At 51.0% G+C, this 12,599-nt stretch overlaps 1 protein-coding gene across 2 annotated transcripts in view; it reads right to left on the reverse strand.

Annotated features, from left to right (window-relative positions):
* Positions 1–12,599, reverse strand: part of COL5A1 (collagen type V alpha 1 chain) — a 139,870-nt gene that overhangs the window by 11,775 nt on the left and 115,496 nt on the right. For both annotated transcript variants that reach the window (XM_062505913.1, XM_062505911.1), the window contains exons 39-60: positions 11,207–11,314; positions 10,950–11,039; positions 10,813–10,866; positions 10,062–10,169; positions 8,746–8,853; positions 8,149–8,202; positions 7,420–7,473; positions 7,112–7,219; positions 6,964–7,017; positions 6,775–6,882; positions 6,622–6,675; positions 6,157–6,264; positions 5,113–5,166; positions 4,909–4,962; positions 3,994–4,047; positions 3,501–3,554; positions 2,777–2,884; positions 2,338–2,391; positions 2,187–2,240; positions 1,620–1,727; positions 1,144–1,197; positions 606–641 (exon numbers count right to left, since the gene is read on the reverse strand). In XM_062505913.1, coding sequence (XP_062361897.1) covers positions 606–641; positions 1,144–1,197; positions 1,620–1,727; positions 2,187–2,240; positions 2,338–2,391; positions 2,777–2,884; positions 3,501–3,554; positions 3,994–4,047; positions 4,909–4,962; positions 5,113–5,166; positions 6,157–6,264; positions 6,622–6,675; positions 6,775–6,882; positions 6,964–7,017; positions 7,112–7,219; positions 7,420–7,473; positions 8,149–8,202; positions 8,746–8,853; positions 10,062–10,169; positions 10,813–10,866; positions 10,950–11,039; positions 11,207–11,314 — 1,638 coding nt within the window. The remainder of the gene's footprint in view (positions 1–605; positions 642–1,143; positions 1,198–1,619; positions 1,728–2,186; positions 2,241–2,337; positions 2,392–2,776; positions 2,885–3,500; positions 3,555–3,993; positions 4,048–4,908; positions 4,963–5,112; positions 5,167–6,156; positions 6,265–6,621; positions 6,676–6,774; positions 6,883–6,963; positions 7,018–7,111; positions 7,220–7,419; positions 7,474–8,148; positions 8,203–8,745; positions 8,854–10,061; positions 10,170–10,812; positions 10,867–10,949; positions 11,040–11,206; positions 11,315–12,599) is intronic.

Consider the following 12,599-nt stretch of genomic DNA (forward strand, 5'->3'; position numbering starts at 1 on the left):
TACCCGCATCCCAAAAAACCCCGGTATTTTTGGTAATTTTTTGGTAAAGGAAAAGATCAAACACCTGGAGTTACAGTCAGATTTTTCTTATGCTTCCTACAGAATGCATAAAACACATAAAATCCTTAACTCTCCGAACCAACCCAACAGTTTTGCAAGTCAAATAAAACCTTCAAATTAATAAAACATCGAATTCTGGATGGCAAAAAGACACGAAGAAGTTGCCCAAAAGAGGAATTTTTAGCTGCCTGCACAGCAGGTCTGCACCACGAACTTCCAGAGTCTCCCTTCTCACCGAGCTCTTCACTTTCCAGCTTCCCACCTCCCTTTTTTCACGAGCTATTTTTAATCCCCTCCACTCTCCAGCAGCAGCTTTTCTCCTCAGGACTGAGCACTGGATTGCTCCTTGTGATCTCTGCTGCTCTGCTCTTCAGGGAAGTGCAGTTGTGGCACAGAAACCTTGCCCAGTTATCATCCCTGGGCTTAGGCAGAGTTTGCTAAGTCCTCTCTGCTAATTGCATTCATTTTAGTGATGAGGGGAGTCCCAGTGTCTTACACTCAGTAAAAACCCCTCAGCCCCTTCCTTCAGCTGTGCCCATACTCACTGATGAGCCTTTAGCACCTTTGGGACCAGGTGGACCCTGTGGAGAGACAGGTACAGAAAGGAGTCAGCTCAGTTCCAAGCAGGGAATTCAGAAAGGGAATGTTAAAAACATTTACTCCCTTTCTATTTCTATTTCCCCCATCCACTTGAGCTGGGTGTTGCTTTTATTTGCCAAGAGACAAAAAGGTTTTGGGGCAGAACTCCACACTCCTGCCCCAGTGGGGACTGGGAAAACCGCTGGGTGATTCCTGGAATGTGGGGCTGATCCCAGCTCTGGGCTCAGGACTCTCAGCTGGGCAACCCAGGGCCTTTGGGCATGCAAAAAAAGTGATAAAAATCAGAAAAAAAAAAGAGGAAAAGGCAAGAAATCCCCATGGGATTGTGGATATTCCAAAAGAAAGGGGGAAGGAAACAGGGTGGGGACAGACCAACATCCTCCTACAGCCAGGGCTGTGCTGGGCATTCCTGGGAGCACCAAAGTGGCTCCTGAGGGCTTGTGCAGCTCCCAGGGAATTCCAAGGTCATGGAATGTCACGTACCGGCAATCCTGGGGGCCCTGGAGGTCCGATGGGTCCAGAAGGACCTGTGATTCCCTAAAAGATAACAGCAAAATAATATTGATCTGCAATTCCGGCCTAAAATTTCACATCCAATCTGCTCACAGGTGACCACCCAGTTTTGGGGGATTCAAGTCCAATCTAGAGCATGGATAAGGAAGCTCCTGTCTTATTTAGGGTCACACTTCGAAAAAATCAGCCCTTGAGATGAATATTTAATGGCACCATCTCTATTGAACTCTTTCATATGACCCTTGAGAATCTGCTTCCCACTAAAATGGGTCGTTTTGGAGCAGATCCATATTTGACACATAGAATAAACCACATGAACACAGAAAATATCCCTCAAAAACTGCCCAGGATCCAGGGTTGCCCATCTCTGCTATGCTGCACCTCCTCGAGGTTGCAATGCTCCAAAGCACATTCCAGGAAGGAATTTTATTTTATGGAGTATTTACCTGCTCTCCTTTGGGTCCTGCTGAGCCCTGGGGGCCTGGGAGACCTCTGTCACCCTTTTCTCCCTGCTCTCCTGGCGGTCCAATAAGACCAATTAAACCTGGGTGACCCTGGGGGAAAACAGCAGATGTTAATTAGGATTTCTGACTGGAGAAAGCAGAGACGTTTCTAGATCCAGATATCTGAGCGAGGTGAAAGGAGTTTGTAGCAATCCCTGACATGTGGAAGTGGCAGAGTGGAGAAGATTTTTACAGCAGAAAATGCTACAGTTGTAGAAAGAACCTCTGCACTGGAGCAGCGGCTCATTCCCTGGGGTTATAAAATATAAAAATATATATGACAGAAATGTTTATAGGGTAGAGAATCACCCCAAAAATGGGGCAGGGCTCTGCACCTCCAGACTCCCCCACAGCTCAGCTCCTTGGGGCACACTCAGAGTGCTCCAGCTCTCCTCTGAAGCTGTCCCTGGAGCTGGGGACACTCCCCAGCCTTGTCCCGCCCTCTGCAGTGCCATTTGTCCCCCACACCCCTGCAGGGACCAGGAAATAGGATCCTGTGTGGGTTCTCACCTTCTCTCCTTTAGGACCAGAGTCTCCTTTCAGACCAGGCAAACCCGGAGGGCCCTTTGGGACACAGGGGGAAAACAAAAGAAGGAATGAATTAGTGTCACACTCATTTCTCCAGTGCAAGAACTCCTGGAATTGGATGATCTGGACATACCATTGGGCCTGGAGGACCATCTGGGCCAGGAGATCCCGGGAGACCTTGTTCACCCTGGAAAAAAGGTGCAATTCCCTCATTCCCAGTGACAGCAGTGCTCCCAGCTGGGAATATTCTGATTATTCACCTGTGCCAGGGAATGTTTGTCCTGGCTTTTCACAGATGGCAAAAGCAGAAGGATTTATGTTCCTTCCGTGCTCAAATCGCTGCTGGAAAAGGGACTTTGTGGGTCAAGGAAAATCACTCCTGGAGAGTGGCTGAAGAACCAAGACTCAAATGAAACATGTGGGAGATGATATTCACCATTCCATTATTGCCATGAAATATGTTTTATCTGCTGTCAGGCATTCCAGCACGGAGAGAACACTGGGAAAAGGCATCTTCCAAGCAGGTGGGATACAGGAACAAACCTGAACTTTCCCAAACTGGGAATACTCACAACTGGACCAGGAATCCCACGGAGGCCATCGGGGCCGGGCTTCCCTGGAGCACCCTGGGGTCCAATGGGTCCAGTCTTCCCAGGAGGTCCTTCCAAACCAGCTTCCCCCTGGATGAAGAGGCAGGGGGTTGGATTTGTGTTGGGACATCAGCTGATTTTGTGAGATGGTGCCAGGATGTCACAGGGTGGATGCAGATCCACACAAAGCACAGGGAACTTTCTGCTCCTTGATTTTCCTGCTGCTCCCTCCTCCTCAGGCACTCTCCAAACTCCAGTCTCCAGGAGATTCCAATTCCTTGCCCGGATTCCAGCAGGAACCACCCTTTGGCTCTCCATCCACTCATCCATCCTCCCTCCCCTGTGCTGCCACTACGGGATCTGTAATTTCCACTCCCACCTCCATTTCCCCTGTGCTCCCACCCAAACAATCCCAGCCCATTAAAGCCGTGTCTGCCCTGGGAAAGGGCACGGCGCTGTGCACACCCCATTATTTACAACACATTAAATTGCCAAATATAGCACTTGGATGTTTCAAACGAAGGAAAACATTCCCATGACCTTACCAAGCCCTAATTATCTCCACAGAGCTTGTTAAGGGCTGAAACATCCAAGGCCAATGGCCCCAAATTCGGGCTAATTTGTTGTAAAATGCAGCAAAGTAAACTCCCTGCCTTGGCAGTGGGAGCAAGGACATAGCACAAGTGAAATCCCATTCAGTTCTCACCTTGGCTCCTTTCTCTCCCTGCCTTCCTTCAGGACCAGCTGGACCAGGAGGGCCCTAAAGAAAGCCCAGATTAGATGGAAAACACAATCAGATCCTGCTGATCTGCAATGGTCCATTGGAATTAGCAAAATGATGCTCCAGCCCCAGGGAAGGAGACAAAATGGAGACAAATATCCCTGAAAAGCTTTTTAAATTAGCTTCTTGCTAAATGAATCCCTGGGTTCTGCCAGCAAAGCAGGAAGAGCAGGAAAAACCTCATCCTTGGATTTTCTTTGGGCTGTTAACATCTTTTTAAAAAATCCATGTGATTTGCCTGGCATCTTCCCATCAATTTCCAGTGGCTGTGGATGGTACATAATTTTATTTTTTTTTAGATTATCACTTATTTTACATAGTATTTACACAGCATTTATTGCAGACTTAGTAACAACATGAGTTTTTAAAAAGTTAATAGAAATGCATTTGGGAAAATCTTCCTGAACAACCAACTCACCCTTTTGCCAGGGGGTCCGGAGGGGCCTGGCTCTCCCGTGGGCCCAGGGGAACCCTGCAGGGAGAGAGGGGAGGGGAACAAGCCATGAGTGCTCCTGGGATGTGGGAAAGAGCAGCCAGACCTCCAGGGATCCATGGAGGGAGGGAGGGATGAGGGAGGGATGGATGGATGGATGGATGGATGGATGGATGGATGGATGGATGGATGGATGATGGATGGATGGATGATGGATGGATGATGGATGGATGGATGATGGATGGATGGATGGATGGATGGATGATGGATGGATGATGGATGGATGATGGATGGATGATGGATGGATGGATGATGGATGGATGGATGATGGATGGATGGATGGATGGATGGATGATGGATGGATGGATGGATGATGGATGGATGATGGATGGATGGATGGATGATGGATGGATGATGGATGGATGGATGGATGATGGATGGATGGATGGATGGATGGATGATGGATGGATGGATGGATGGATGATGGATGGATGGATGATGGATGGATGGATGGATGGATGGATGATGGATGGATGGATGGATGGATGGATGATGGATGGATGATGGATGGATGATGGATGGATGATGGATGGATGGATGATGGATGGATGGATGATGGATGGATGGATGGATGGATGGATGATGGATGGATGGATGGATGATGGATGGATGATGGATGGATGGATGGATGATGGATGATGGATGATGGATGATGGATGGATGGATGGATGGATGGATGGATGGATGGATGGATGGATGGATGACACAGGAGGGAATGAAATCCTCAATGGGCAATTCCCCCTGGGAAATCCTGGTGGGAATGAGAGGCTCGGTGTCCCTGGAGCTGACACAGAGCCGTGGGCACCGTGGGGAACAGCTCCCATCTCCACAGGTACTCACAGTCTGTCCAGGTTCACCATCATCACCTTTGTCACCAGGGGGACCATCTTGACCCTAAAAAAGGAGGGGAAAAGGAACAAGGAGGTGTTTTTAGGGTGTGAGTGGAGCTGAGCAGAGGAAATGCCAGGCGAGCTGCTGGGAATGAGCAGCACAGTTGAGTTCCACCACAGCAGGACGAGGAAGCCCTGCGAGACCAACACTTACAGCTGGGCCAGGCTCTCCAGGAGGACCAGGGTCACCAGGGAAACCAACTGGGCCCTGCAAAGAGAGGAGAACATTCCCAAGTTGGAGATGTTGCACCTGGAGAGGACCAGTGACAACACGGGGAGCCACCCTCAGGAGTAAAATCCCAATTTCCACAATCACAACCCATCTTTGCAGCTGCAGTGTTTCCACCCTGTCCCAGCCAGCCCAGATCTGCATCCTGACTACCAGAGCTCCAAAGGCAACGCTGGCACTTCCATCCCAGCTTTTCAGAAATCCTTCGGCTGGGTGACAGCAGAAACCTTCCAGCTTTGGGAACGTGCAGGTTGGAAGGTTTTGCTTTTGCAAATGTGTGACATTTTGCACAGGAAGAGCCTCTCAGAGCGTTTAATGACTGAAACGCTTCACCACTCTTCCCCACACGATGTCTGTCAGGTGCTTCACATGATTCCAGAAGCAGCCTGCAACCCATCACAGCTATCCCAAATCCCATCTGTTTGAGGGATGACTAAACTCCCCTGCCTCCTCTGCTTCTTTGTGCCATCTTGCCTTATCTCATCATCAGTTTCAGGCATCAGAGGAGCCTGAGAGATAAACCCTGTACCATTGTCCCCTGCTAAGATCAGCAGAGCTCCACTGGCTTCACCAGAGCTGTAGGAATTAGCAGCAGCAGGGAGCTGGGTGTGCAGGTACAGCTCCCAAATCCAATAAATCTCCTTGATCCTGTTTTGGAAGCTCTGCTGTGGTGCAGAAGACCTTGGAAAGCCATAAACACAAAGTGACCCTAGTGCAGCTCCTCTCCATGGGGTGAGATTCCTGACAGCTTGCAAAAAGCAATGAGAATTCCAGGATTTCTGGGAAATATGGTACAGCTGGCTCTTTCCTTCATCAGCACCCTTAAGAAGGGGGCTGAGAACATGGATCACCAGAGGAGCAATTCCATGGTTAGGAAACTATTTTGAATTTCCACAGATATCTCTGGGACCATTTTTTCATGCAGAAATCTCTGCTGGCAAGGCAAGGAAGGATGGAGGGGGTACTTACAGGGCTGCCTTTGGGGCCATCATCACCTGGTGGGCCTTTGGGGCCAGGAGGACCAGCAGCACCAGAGGGACCTGCTTCCCCCTTTTCACCTCTTTCACCTTTAGGGCCCTGTAAAGGAAGAAAAAAAACCCCACTTTTATTATCCAGGGGAAAAAAAACCCAAAAAAACAAAACCACCCTACTGATCTGTAATTATCCTTTAATCAATTCTGAGCGAGAATAGAGAAGCTCTATTTGTGTCTCCAAACACAAGGACATGATTTAACAGTCCCTTCCCACAAGGACTGAGTGGTGCTCATGGTGTTCAGCCGTGGGTAGCCCAGATTTGGTGACTAAACGTGATCCTATAAATACCCAGGAACGTGGCAATGTGTCATCAGTACCCAAACCCAGGACAGGGTTGGTTCAGTCCCTGCTGTCCCATCAACATCCCCACCTCTCTGGCACATCCCAGGGAGCACTTACCGGCAGGCCAACCTCACCGGGGAGACCAGGCTCACCAGATTCCCCAGGTTCACCCTGCACAGGGAAGAACAGGATGGAAATATTCACATTTCTGCAGTTTTCTGCTGGCACGGCAAAGCCACCGCACGAGCGCCGCAGCAAACTCTGCTTTACCTTCTCTCCTACTGCACCAGGATTTCCTATTCCCCCAGGAGGACCCTGGGGACCATCTGCTCCTGGTGGCCCAGATGGACCTCTGGGTCCCGGTGGGCCTGGTGGACCCTGAGAGAAAAGGAGGACAAATCTCAGATGGGTTCCCGGAGCAATGTCAATGAGGACAAAAGCAATGTGGAAGCCCCTTACCATCTGCCCAACGTCACCCGTTTCTCCCTTCTCCCCAGGTGGTCCAGGCAGGCCCTGTGGAGGTGCAGAGGATGAGTTTTAGCTGTGAACATCTCAGCTGAGCCCCAGCTCCCATCACCCTAACCCCTCCCTGGATGCTGCCGATTACCTGCAAGCCCACAGGGCCGGGGGGACCGGGGAAACCTCGGGGTCCTTCGTCACCTTTCTGACCAAAGAGACCCTGCTGGCCTCGGGGGCCAGGCTCTCCATCAGCTCCCTACAAGAAAAGGGTTTGATCAGCCCAGGAGAGATGTGGGGTCACACAAACCCCATCCCAGCACTCCCTGTGCCAGGCAGGAATCGTTCCAGTGCTTCCCAGGAGGTTTTTCTGGGGAATAAAAAAAGATTAAAAAAAAAAGAAAAGGGATGTCTGCGAATGGGGGGGGGGGGGGGGGGGGGGAGGGGGGTGATACTCACAGCTGGGCCAGGCTGACCAATTGGACCCTGGGGACCAGTGGGGCCTGGGGGACCCTGTCCAAAAAAAGAAATATCAGTGTTAGGAGCAGAGTGACAAATTCACCTGGAAAAAGTGAATTCCTTCAACACTATCTCCACTAAAACCGCATTAATTCCCAAAAGAGAGATGGAGAACAGGGTCAGGTCTCCCTGGACACCCCAGCATTCCTCAGCCCTGGTGCCAGTGGAGAGCAGACACATCCAAACACATTTTTGCTGCAGCAAAGCAATGTCAGCACTCAGCCCTAACTCCTGGGTAACTCGGGCTCCTCAGGCTCTGGGCCATGCACGAAGGGTGTGGATCTGGAATTACCACAGAATTACAGGATGGTTTGGGTTGGAAGCGATCTTTAAAAGTCTCTTGGTCCACCCCTCTGTCATGAGCAGAGACATTTTCAACTAAATCAGAGCGGGAACTTCAGCCACCGACCCAACTTTGATGGCAACACTGCCCATGTTTCACAGATATTTCCATGCTAGGTGGGTGATGTGGAAATATCTCAGTGTTCCCGGGAGATGGAGGCTCCCACTTGAGCCTCTCATTCTTTTTTTACATCATGTGGGTATTTGATGAAGCAGAGAAGATGAATCAACATTAGAAAACGATATAAATTTCATTTCTATTTCCAGCCAGTCACACCATGAGCCACACTCCAGAGAAGCAGCTCCAGCAGAGTCCCCCGCACTCACCTGCTCCCCTTTGTCACCTTTGCTGCCCTTCTGTCCAGGCTCCCCGATCTCACCCTGCCAGGAACAAAGGGACAACATTAATCCCTCACCACTTCCATATCCCAGCGTCCCAGCAGCCCTGTGTGTGTGCACCCTCATCACAAATCCCACAGGGACATGCCAGAGTGGGCTGAATCCTTCCAGAGATTTGGCCACTCCAGGTGCAACCAAACCCTTTTCCATCCCACAGCTCCTGGGCTGCATCTTGCAGGTCTTTTGAGCAACCACGAGGGATTTGTCCCGGCTGATCTTTCCTGGGAATATTTCAGTCCAGAGGGGTTTAATGAGAGAGGGGACAAAGGGAATTAATTTGGAGAGGCTGGCCATCTGTGGGCAGACACCTTCTATGGGTTTGGGAGAGGCAAACTGGATTTCAGGGCATTTTGTGGCTGGAAGAGCACACGGAGCCCCATCTGCTGCTGCTCATCCCACGGGACTGTGAGTTCCATAAAAATCCTCCAGCAGCACATCCCACCCAACTGTGGGATGCACCACGGTGGAAACGCTGCCCAGTTCCTTGCCAGAGTGACCCCACGCAGCAGGAGCTGCTGTCCCCACCTTGTCTCCATCCTCTCCTGGAGGCCCAACAGGACCTGCTGGGCCTGGCAGTCCCACGGGGCCCTGGATGCCATCCCGGCCAGCTGGTCCTTGGGGACCCTTCTCCCCCTGGAAACAGAAAAACAGGCAGGTCACACCCAGAGCTCTCCAACCGAGCCCACTGAGGTTTTATTTAGCTGCTGATGACTCTTGGTTGGATGGGCAGGAACAGCAAAGGCGGTTCCAGCTGATATTTCATCTGTGCTCCTTGTCTGAAATGAGATGAAACTTCTGTCTTGAGGGATAATGAAAAGAACAAACAAATGTAAGCAGTGAATGCCCAGATCACAGCTGCAATTTCACTGCTACAGCAACATAATCTGATTTAATCTGAACCCTCTGCCATCTCTGTCTGGATGACAAACAAGACCCCAGATAATTTTTTACTCCCACAGTAATTTTTTGCTGATTCTGGTCCTGGCTGGCCCAGAACTCACTGCTGCTCCCTCCCTGGCTGACCCCCAACTAAGGAGGGTTCTCAGGAGGCCCATCCTGAGATTCTGGACAAATAAAACCACCTGAAGTGAATAAAACAATCTCTCTGTCAACATCTTCTTGTACTCCTTTGAGCAGGAGCCTCCAATCAAATTTGTTTGTTTACTGGAACTGAACAGTGAATATTTTCCAGTTTCCTCATCCATAATTGAATTGCATCCGAATCCTGGGTGCCCTCCTATAACTAAATTAGATGCCACATAAATTTCCTGTTCTGACATAAAATTCCTGACTGACACGTCGTGTAGGCACTCAGCAGGACAGAAGTTCCTAAAACTGATTTGCCAGGAAATTCTCACCTCTGGATTCACTGCTGGAGTTTCTAACAAACCAGAAAATGTGGCTGTTAAACACCTTTGATATCAACCACCACCAGAGCAGCCTGACATCACCAAATCCAGCTCTGATTTTGCTGATGGGGCTGGCTCAGTTCTCTGCCCACGGGCCTGGCCTTTGGCTGTTTGTCACCAAGAGGTGACACAGGCTGTGTGGCACCTTTTCAGCCCCCCTATTGCCTGAGGACACATCTCTCTCTGGGGTCACAGCCATGTTTGATAGCAGAGGTGCCACTCAGGGGGCACTTGAGCAGCTGACATTCAGTGGTTTGATGTGCTCAGGATGAGAAAATCCCTTTCTAATTGAATTCATTCCAAACTGAATTCCGTTTTTTTTTTTTTTTTTTTTTTTGGTAATTTAAATCTCCACAGTGGTTCCACACTCAGCTCCCTCCTGCACACATCTCCAGCTGTCCCAAAACTGTTCATCTTCCTGCTGGTACTTACTGGAGCTCCCTTTTCACCTGCAGGTCCTGGAGGTCCCTGAGGGCCAGGTCTCCCTGGCAATCCTATAGGGCCAGCTGATCCTGCAGGGCCACGCTCCCCAGGAGAGCCCTGTTGGGAAGACGAGGAGCAAAGGAGCATTAATTGCATTAATTGCAGTATCAAGCTTCACCCATGCCCTGACACAGAGAAATCCAAGCTTTTAATCCGTGCTCGTGCACATTTCATGGGATAACTGCCAGGTGAAGAGTTGGTGCCACCATCCCAAGGGGCCCTGCAGATTGTTGGTTTGTTTTTGTTTTTTTTAATTATAATCTCTGGAAGGGCTGGATTCTCCTCTGGATGGTGCAGAGAGCTCAGTTCCTGGGGACACATAAACATCCTGGAACAAGAGCAAGAGCCACTTCACAGCCAGCAGGGAGGGCTGGATGATGGATGTTTCCTTCCAGGAGGGCGTCCCTGAGCAGGGATCTCAAGTGGAGACAACTTCCAGAGGGAAAGCAGGTGGATTAGAAGCAAAATCCTGGATGTCCTGAACCCCTGCAGTTCCCTCAGCCTGTCACGTACATCCACAGCTGACCCCACTAAACGCCTGAGTTGTTCCACGCGTGGCTTGTAAAATAAAGGAACATCCAGGGAAATGGAATTGAAGGAACGTCAGGAAAATGGGGATAAAGTCTGGAGATGTGACTAACCCTTGCCTGGCCCTGCCAAGCTTGTAAATGGTGGCGCCTGCAAGGACGGGGATACTCACGGCTGGTCCTGGTGGACCTGGGGGACCTTCGTTGCCTTTCAGCCCTGGAGAACCCTGGAGGAAGGAAAACGAAGTCATTTGGGGTGGTGGACGACTGGGAATACTCCATCTGGAAGGACCCAGCAGCCTCTACTCACAATGGGGCCGGGGAGGCCTCGTTCTCCAGGGAATCCTCTCAGCCCGGGGGGACCGTCCTTCCCTGGGAGGCCAGCAGGACCAGGATCCCCCTGCAAGGACAGGGACGAAGAGCTGAGCATCTGCACGTTCCATGGAGGTGCAGCCCATCCCCTCAGCCTCCAGCTGGGATCAGGCAGAAGCTCCATTTCTTTTCTGAGCCATCCTCTCCATCTCCAGGGAGGGACGGGCAGCAAGGAGGGTGAATTCCAGTCCCTACCTTGGTCCCTTCTTTTCCAGTGAGGCCAGGAAGACCTTGTTCACCTGGGGGTCCTGGAGGACCTGGGTGGCCCCGCTCACCCATGGGTCCAGTCTCACCAGTTGGACCCTGGAAAAAAAAAAAACCAGTGCGAGAAAATGGGGTGGGTATTGGCAGAACAACTGAGGAAGGGAAAAGTGCAGGGTGTCAGTTTAGTCCTTTGGGCTGTCATGGGATGGAAGAGGTGCCTTTTAGTGCCACCAGCAATCCTTGCAGAGATTCCTCCTCTGGCATCTCCAGACACCTTGTTCTGGAAGTGGCCAACATCACCCTGGGCACACTGGAGGCACTGGGGAACATCTGGAAGCACTGGGGAACCTCTGGAGGCACTGGGAACCTCTGGAGGTACCGGGAACCTCTGGAAACACTGGGGAACCTCTGGAAACACTGGGGAACCACTGGAAAGACTGGGGAATGTCTGGAGGCACTGGGGAATGTCTGGAGGCACTGGGGAACCACTGGAAACACTGGGGAACCTCTGGAGGCACTGGGGAACCACTGGAGGCACTGGGGAACGTCTGGAGGCACTGGGGAACCTCTGGAGGCACTGGGGAACGTCTGGAGGCACTGGGGAACGTCTGGAAACACTGGGGAACCTCTGGAAACACTGGGGAATGTCTGGAGGCACTGGGGAACCTCAGGAGGCACTGGGGAACCTCTGGAAACACTGGGAACCTCTGGAGGTGCTGGGAACCACTGGAAACACTGGGGAACCTCTGGAAGCACTGGGAACCTCTGGAAACACTGGGAACCTCTGGAGGCACTGGGGAACCTCTGGAGGCACTGGGGAACCTCTGGAGCCAGACCAAATTCCACCCAAATGAGATGTGAACACTCCAGCTATTATGCTTAGCTTTCCCTTTTTAATTGAAAACTTCCTAAGCACTCTCCAGCCCTGCAGATTCCTGCTCGGATGGGGCATAAATAATGCATGAGGCTCGCACTCCCTGGCAATTAGCGGCTGCCTCTGCGCCCTCCGAGGGCACCCAGGGTGACACAAGTGTCACTGAGGGCTCCCCAGAGGCTCGTTTTTGGGAGGACAAAAGCCACGTGCGCTAAAAACCACCACGTCCCTGCCCCTTGGTGGCTTTGGGGACAGTGCTGTAACTCATGTCCTGCTGCAGGGGAGCCACTTAGAGCACTCAGCAGCCACAGATCACAGCAACTGAGCCCAGCAGAGCCGCACGAAATTGCCACCGAACCTAATTTGCACTTGAGAAGACAGATACAGCCACCAGGGAATTGCCCCTAATCAGGGAATTTACAAATCAGGGACTTTATGCTGTCACTAAAGAGGACAAATTAATTACTTTCTAATTAAAGAGCTGCTCCCCAGCAGTTCAGGGAAGAAGGC

The sequence above is a fragment of the Cinclus cinclus genome, chromosome 19, assembly GCF_963662255.1.
Source record: "Cinclus cinclus chromosome 19, bCinCin1.1, whole genome shotgun sequence".
Taxonomy (NCBI): domain Eukaryota; kingdom Metazoa; phylum Chordata; class Aves; order Passeriformes; family Cinclidae; genus Cinclus; species Cinclus cinclus.